The 8423-nt window shown below is 33.7% G+C and overlaps 1 protein-coding gene and 1 long non-coding RNA gene across 4 annotated transcripts; one reads left to right on the plus strand and one right to left on the minus strand.

Annotated features, from left to right (window-relative positions):
• Window positions 1-508: 508 nt before the first annotated feature.
• Window positions 509-2530, minus strand: LOC110724583. The gene is made up of 3 exons (XR_002512013.1): window positions 1719-2530; window positions 1485-1621; window positions 509-1372 (listed from the first exon to the last, which is right to left on the minus strand). It is a non-coding gene; the product is annotated as an uncharacterized LOC110724583 (long non-coding RNA).
• Window positions 2531-2994: 464 nt separating this feature from the next.
• LOC110724582 (transcription termination factor MTERF2, chloroplastic-like) lies at window positions 2995-8015 on the plus strand. 3 transcript variants are annotated; one of them, XM_021903998.1, is made up of 3 exons: window positions 2995-4678; window positions 6556-6730; window positions 7415-8015. In XM_021903998.1, the coding sequence occupies exon 1, from the start codon at window positions 3470-3472 to the stop codon at window positions 4625-4627; it is 1158 nt and encodes a 385-aa protein (XP_021759690.1). In that variant the 5' UTR covers window positions 2995-3469; the 3' UTR covers window positions 4628-4678; window positions 6556-6730; window positions 7415-8015. The 3 variants fall into 3 exon arrangements, with proteins under 3 accessions (XP_021759690.1, XP_021759691.1, XP_021759689.1); XM_021903999.1 differs by having other exon boundaries at window positions 6556-6604; XM_021903997.1 differs by lacking the exon at window positions 7415-8015 and having other exon boundaries at window positions 6556-7400.
• Window positions 8016-8423: the final 408 nt, after the last annotated feature.

The raw sequence follows: 8423 nt of genomic DNA on the forward strand, positions 1-8423 counted from the left end.
CTACAATAATACACACGTAGACGTTAATATGTTCAAGATATCATAATAAGTTCAATTGATATCCAAAACAATTGCACTAGTTATAATCAATTTCAAAACATTTGTCAATAGGTTAAATCGAATTCCTAAACATTTAATCTAGTACCTAAGTGAAATCGATTTACTCAACATTTTAACTAGGTTCAAGGTTGAATTCATTAAATTTCCCCTAACTCCAAAGTTATTATAATAAAATTCACCATGTTCAATTAACACTAATATACTAAATCAGGAATAATGAGGTATGTTAATCAATAAATTGAAACCCTAAATTAATGCTAATCATTTTAGTAATTTATTGATTTGAGTAATAGAAGTTATGACTAATAAAACGTTTTGCCAACGGATCTCATTGTACTTCAGTTCTGGACATTTGCTCTTCAATTTATGGACTGAGACTGAGAAAGGCCAAGCATACTACAACAGCCCACATCTGGACCTTTTTTTCAAAAATCAATAATTAGTCCATTGTGTTCCAACTGTGCCAGCCCGTCCAATGATTATTCCTTAATCCATTTTTGTTCTTTAAGCCCAGTACAATGATTGTTGTCCTTTATGGACTATACCGTGTTCAATTTTTATCAATTTTTAGGACAATATCTTTATCAATTTTTTTTTTAAAAACGTTGGTGTTCATCACCCCACCCCATTCGTGTTGATATTCAAGAACTATAGTGTGTTATACACTACTCCAAAAGGATTGCATATACATATCAGTCACAATGATTGCGAGGGTACTTAGAACAACATGCATATCCATAGGATACGACACACCATAATCATTGCCAAATAACCATGGAAATTCACAAATTGGATATGCGACACCACCAAAAAAATGATGCCTAAGTTAAGACACTCACAACCCCTGCATACTAGACTTAATCAATCGTATGTGATTAACTCTTTTGCCGTTTACAAATTAAATACAACTCAACTTTGTCTGTTACATAAACAAATCTGTTTCATAATTCTACAATCGATTACACTTTGAAACAATAACCAAACATCCATGTATACATTATGGACCTCACAAGGATCTCACATCAACACCAGGTTACTTCTTTTTTTCACGCTTTGCACTGCGAGTGGGCATAACAATAGCATTACAGACTTTCCTCCGTTTATGTTCTATGGTAGAGACAATGAAGGAGGATATATATATATATCAATCACACAAAAGCAAACACAAATCATTTTACAAACCATGGTGCACAAAGCAAACAAAAAAAATAAACTTAAACATGATACTCACATTAAGCACCACGTTTTCCAAGGGTGCATCAACGTCCCTTGCAATCCTACAATGAGGCTCACCATAGGCAACATCTAGCAACTGCAAAACGGCAAATTATATCCAATCATGAACCACGTTCTTGCCATACGCATATTCTAAATAATCCTCATGCAATACGATTTCAAATTGCAGTATAATACAACATCCTTACCCCTAGCCTCCCAAAGCACCTAATTGTGTGCGATCCTCCTTGGCTGCCTTTCTAATTTGCCGCATTGTCCACACCTTGATCCTAGGAAACACACCCCATTGAACGGGATTCCTATCGAGACGATCTAGGTAAAATATCTGCATCAAGGACAACATCATAACTAACCGTTTAAGCTTTTGTTATATATATGTTATATGTAAATTCAATAATATTCGGTATTACATGTTCACTTACAATATGAAACATCGCACACCCATCGCATCCACCAGCAAATCCATTAGCATAAAACCGTCGGGCAAAGCTAGTTATACTTTCCATCATTTTGTTCAAAACCAAGTCACACCAGTCATAATTAGCACAATCCATCACACAAATTAGAGCCGGGAATAAATCTGAGGCGAGTCGGGATGATTGGGTAGGACACAGTATCATATGAAGTGTACAACGTTTTAAATTCTTCTTCCTCATCATCACCAAATATACCCTCTAATCTCTCCATCATTTGTGTAGTGACCTGAATGCCTACGGATGTATAAACACTCTCACAACCTCTACTACTTTTGTTCAGCCATGAACTACCGTATCTTAGTAACACTTGTTGTACTTTCCCACGAACTGAGGAATTCATCATTTTTGAACTTGGCACTATCTTACGACCATTAGGGATTCCTAATATCTAACGAACTTGATTCTTAGAAAACGAAAACACTCGCCCAATACGCCAATGATCTAATACGCCAATTGCCTGGGTAATTGCATATCTGAAACAAAATGTAAGAGTCCCCCAAACCCCACTCTGTCACCCACCTTGTTTTTTTTTCATCGAATTTCTTACAAATACGGCCAAAACACTGAATTATACAGCTTATGTTTGGTGGCTGAAAAGAAAATTTTCAACATTACAACCAATACTACATATATGCATATTCCAAATTATCAAATGATACCATCAACCTTAGTGATTGACTACTAAACATTTATTAAGCATATGATTTGTTATAACTAGCTTAATTGGTTGTAAAACAGAGAAAAACTAACCCGACAAATCGATATAAAATGCTCTTTCAAAACTTGGTCTGTTGCCTTCACGACACCTCCTTGACTCAAGCAATTTTCCTACAAATTTCGCCTTCAATTAAGCATCTTATGTCTTATAAAACATTAAATCCATCCAATTCAATATGTAAATTGTACCTTAAATAGATCAGGATGCAAGTCAATTATCTTTTTACAACATATTCCAGATTCATCCTGGGTACAAATTAATTTACAATGTTATAAGACCTAATTACAGAGGAACACAACAATCCATATAATAAAGATTCATATACCATACCTCGTCTGAATTAATTTGCTTCACATCCCGCAAGCGCTTACTCATTTTCTTCTCACCAAAACAACCAAACAATGCCAAATCAATTTATTGCCCTAAATCAGAGCAAATCCCAGGAAACCTAAAATTCTTATACACGCATTTAAAAACACATGCAAATGTTGTACATACCAATCTAAATTGAGGAGAGGCTTTATTAGAAACCACCGGCTTGTTGCGTCGCGTCGCCGAGAAAGCCTGATTGCGCGGTGAAGAGTTACTACTTAAGCTGCCAACAGATGGTTGCGTGGGGGGCCGTGACTGTGTATAGACTACGTGTAACATTTAACACGTTTGTGTGAAATGCCTATAAAGTCCATATTAAAAGAATAAAAATGCCGATAATACCAGCATGATAAACATTTTTCGTTCATCATGAAGATGAATATGATTTTTGTCCAGAACACAAACCAACTAAAGGAAAAAAAATCAAGAACTAAAAAGGAAAAGTGAACGAGTTGTAAACAAAGAAAAGGAGAACGAAACACCTAGAGTGGCTAGAGAAAGTCGGGGTTACTCAAAAATGGTTTAGTAATTCAAATTGGTTACATCTCCTAGTCCATTTTTTCAGACTTTGAAATAACAATAATAATTGATAATTCCCGCCATAGCAATGCTCAAGTTTGGTCGCAAATTCAGTCATCAACTCCAACCTCTATACATCATCCATGGCTGCCGCCGCCATTTACTGTATTCAACATCATCAGCATCGGAATCTCATCCATCATTGCAGATTCTTTTGGTTGATTATCTAGGGTTTCCCTGCAAAAAACCCCTTTCTCCAACCAAATTATCTCGATTTCTTGAAGAGCAAGAGGCCAAGAAGGTCAGTGATTTTGATTTCGCTAAAAATGTTGTTTCAGTTGTTGATTTCTTTAAACAAATTGGATTCGAACAACCCCAAATTAAAAAGGTCGTTGCTTATTTACCTAGAATCCTGTGTGCTAATGCTGACAAATCCCTAAAACCTAAAATCAAGCTTCTTCAGGATTTGGGATTTTCTGGGTCTGATTTAGTTAATGCTATATTGGCTAATCCTTTGATGTTAACCCGAAGAATGCGTCCTCAAATAGATGCTATAAGGGATGTTGTGGGTAGTGATAAGAATGTTGCTAAAGTCTTGAGGCGGTCGAAATGGCTTTCGTTTACTCATGCTGCTGATAATCATTTGATTCCCAATGTTAAATTGTTGCAAGAATATGGAATTTCTAATGACAAAACTGTGAATTTCATGCTTCAGCAACCAAAAGTCTTGTACAGGAAGCCAGATATATTTCGTGATATGTTGATTAAGGTTGAGGATAAGTTTGGGATTCCTCGTGATTCTCCTACGTTCTTGCCTGGTCTTTACTTGGCTTGTTATAAGGAGGAGAGCGTTAAGGGTAAATGTGATATATTTAAGAGTTATGGATGGACTCATTCTGATGTTTTGAGATTAATTGGGCTAAATCCTTATTGCTTGGGATTATCTGAAACAATGATAAAAAAGAAGTTGGAATTTCTTATGAAAGAGCTCGGTTATAAGCCTGCGTTGTTGGCATCGCGTTCTAACTTGATGGCTTATAGCCTTGAGAAAAGATTGTTGCCTAGACATAAATTGCTGCTTTTTCTGAAGGAGAAAGGTTTGCTAAGTAGGGATTACTGTCTTCTAAATATTGCTTCCTGGAATGAGCCTAAGTTTATAGAGAAGTACATTGAACCATTTAAAGATGTTGTACCTGACATACATCAAGTTTATCGTAGCACTAGTGATATACCACCGACTCCATAAAGAGCTGATACTGTTTGATAGCGTTGAAGTTCTCTTGCTTCTAGATGTTGGGTAAGTATACATTTCTGAAGTTTGTGCATTCTTTTTATCTTTGGTAGGATTATGTCATGTATAAGGGCAATGAGTTCTCTTACAAATAATATCTTAGTTTTTGTTTGCTAAGTTGGTATAAGTTATGTGTTTAGTCTCATTTTTTGGTGTTTGTGGGCTTATTAGATGCGATTTCTTTCGTAACATGCTCAGATATCTGCTTATCTAGAATCTCATATAGGCCCCAAATGTATTGCTGTTTTTTTCCCTTTTATATATATATATATATATATATATATATATATTTTGGGACATCTAACATCTTAAGGTCTAAAACACAACATTAATCAAGAAGTCATAAACATGAGACTTGCTTCCCTGGTTGATTATATTATCAAAATGCACTGTGAAGCTGGAACTGGAATGATGGCTCTGGTAGTCTGGGAGTTCAAGGAAATTGAATGGAATAGTAAACCCTTTCATTTTGAAAGTTCCATGTACAAAACTTCAAGTCAAGCTGATGTGACCCTTTTGCGTCGACAGGGCATTTGGCTTGAACTTTGTTCTCATATGGTGAGAAACAATTTCAAATCCCTATGGATTAGTGCTGTTAATGCCTTTGGTAGTTTTCTATGCTGACACTCTTCATGATTCTTGGTTTTTCCTCTCTCCATGTTATTCATTTGAGCATTAATTTGTTGGGGGTGAATTGGTGAAAACGATGAGGGAGTACTTATAACTTTATAAGTAAACTTATTTTTAGAAAACTTTGCCATGATGATTATTGATTCTGATTTTCGCATAATAATGTTATGGTGAAAATTTCTCAAGCAAACTGCCAATGTCTGTAACTATTGTCCCTCAGCAAGTTTGTTCTGTCTTAAGAGATTTTAGACGCATTAATCTATTCTGGACAGAAACATATAGAGCTACTTTGTTCTTTCTTAAGAAATTTTAGATGCATACATCTATTCTGGACAGAGAACATATGGATTGACTAGTGTAATGGCTTTCTTATAATTATAAGACTGCTGTTCATGTCAAGTTGGGCAGTCGTATCTTTTCTATCAGTACCTTTCTGACTATCTTGACTTCTTGAGTGCCTTATTCAAACACATATGTTTTTAATACATCTAGTATTGGTATATCCATTCAAATTTTCTCTATTACTCTTTTTGTCCCTATTTAGTAGACACAACTTGACTCACATAAAATTTAAGATAAATTTAACAGACTGCTTATTTTATTGGGTGATGGTGCGTAGTGTTTTTTTTTTTCTTTTCTTTTTTTTCTTTTTTTAATCCTTAATTGTTATAGCTAGTGGGTACTCTCGGCAGTGAGTTTTTTTTTTTAATTTTTTTTTTTGAAAAAATAAATTAATAGTTGAAGGGTAGTGAATAATTTTCTTACTACCTCTACGTCTTTTTAATTTACCCATTTTGACTTTTCATGCTTGCCCGTGACCCTTTTATTTACAAATCAGCAATGTTGGTCCAAGTGGAATATTTGAATATAAGTTAAAGTGGGTAAAAAAAAAAAAAAAAGAACAAACAGATGGAGTATTATAGTAAGTGGATAGGAGACCCAAAATTAGAGAAATAATAGAAACTGATTGTACATGCCATTTATGACAAGTATAGAGGGAGTATCAATCTTTGGCTATAGTTACTTACAGCCTTCCAAATTCCACAGGCACCAAGTAATTAGTAAAACAATCGGTAGGAAGTTTTGTTGAATATATTATTGAAGTTGGAGTATCACTCATTAATCATGTCAATTTCTTCAAGTAAGACTTAGAGCCTAATGATTGGCTGGACATAAGCTTTTGACTCAATTTATGTGTTTTTGTTGATGTGTATGTGTTTTTGTTAAATATGAGTGCTTGTTTTTGTTTACAGGTTGTGGGCCTTCGTACGCCGTAATAAACAAATACAGTATGCAGACTGAGTTAAGTCCAACCCACTTTACAGATATCAGGCTACATATACCAGTGCCATTGTATGAATCTTGCAAAGGTTTTTGCAATGATTGATTGGGTTTTGTTTCTCTAATCTACTACTTTTGGTTGTCGCGGTATGTATGAGTATGTTTTGTGGTTCAGTAGTATGCTTAGGACTGTATCCACTCCCAATTTCCTCTTTTTATGTTTTTGCATCAAATTACTGCTATATCATGTAATGGTCATAGAAGAAATGTAATTTTCTTAAATGTTTTTGTACTTGACTGTACTCTGTCAACTGTTCTTTTAGGAAGTCAGGTTTTATGCAGTTCTAGAAGTTGAATAAGTCCTCCTTTTGTCTTCTCCTTTAGCAAATAGAATGTACTTAAAATTTATCCTTTTATCGTGTAGACAGATGATTTAGGCACTAGAGATTTAGAACTTCGGAAAACTACATAAGGTTATGATGCCTTCCTAAATCTTTTGACCTTATATTGGTTATCCTTGTAACTCAATTGTGCTATTTATCAAACTATGGAGTAATCACTTCATCCATTTGCTAGTTTGTAGCTTTCTGTGTTATCTTTGAGATTATCAAGATGCTGCGTTTACCAAGTATGCCTTCAACACAGTGTAAAAACATTATAACTTGTTGCCTTTTCTGAGTGATGTTATTATCCACCCCTAACAAGTTTTAAACGGAGTATATTGTTGAGTGGGTTAGAATTACGTTATCTGAATTACACATCTGGTTATGTATAATTACTGATACCATAGAAGCTGTTCCCTGAAGTTTCTTTTTTCCCCTTAAACTATAGGGGGTGTATATATGCAGATGACGGGAAAAAAACTAAGGACGCATATATTCAGCTGATGGGAAATGAATGTTGACACTGTTTAATAAGCTTGAGGCATACAGCAGCATATTGACAAAGATTACAATAAGCCAAAAGGATCGTCAATTTTTCAATTGGGGAGTAGAAGTTGCAGGATATGTTTGTTCATTGCAATGCGTGACTGTGTAGCCTATGTTTTTAAATATGAATTGCAATTAGAAGTAAGAATTGCTTGCTTGGTGCTTTGTAATTTATTTTTTTTACTCATTAACAAAATGCAAATTTAGTTCTACAATGCTAAGGGTGTTGGAGCAATAGCAATGGAACAAACCTCATATCCAAGAAATCTATGACGGAGTACCAACAATCTATTATTTTACTCCATACTAAAACAGAGGTTTTTTATTTATTTATTTATTTTTTTTTTGTGTTTTTTGAAGACTATTATAATAATTGACTATTGTGTTATATTTCTCTAGAAACTTCTATATTTCAATTATCAATAATTTAAAAATCGAGCATGACTTGAGAATAATCTAGTAGATAAACCTATTCAAAGGTTTATGCATGGGTTTATTCTCGATATATTTCATTTAATTCTTTTAAAAAAAAACTTTTAAAGTTAAGAAAATTAATTATTAATGAAATCCTCATTCAGTAAAAAAAATAAATAAATAAAAATTTCCAGCAAGTATTGTGCGTGGTTAGCCATAGCCACATAATGTGGCTATATTTGTTTATTAGGGTAACCTTATATTTTCCACTAGGTTAGAAACCTGCGATGCACGATTTATATATAATCTATTTTTATAATTTGTACATTTTTTTAAAAAAATGGATAAATATAAATAATAATTATGCATGTTGTACAAAAATTATTATTTTTTCTTTCAAAAAAAAATATATGTACTTTTTGATTAAAAAAAATATATATATCGCACTTTTAAAATTTTAGATTTTTATCAAAATTATGATATAATACCTATTCAAT

Source organism: Chenopodium quinoa, unplaced genomic scaffold (genome assembly GCF_001683475.1).
Source record: "Chenopodium quinoa cultivar QQ74 unplaced genomic scaffold, ASM168347v1, whole genome shotgun sequence".
NCBI classification, from domain to species: Eukaryota; Viridiplantae; Streptophyta; class Magnoliopsida; order Caryophyllales; family Amaranthaceae; genus Chenopodium; species Chenopodium quinoa.

Excerpts from the sequence above, each read along its gene's own strand:
- LOC110724582 (XM_021903998.1), top strand. The coding sequence starts at position 3,470 with ATGCTCAAGTTTGGTCGCAAATTCAGTCATCAACTCCAACCTCTATAC.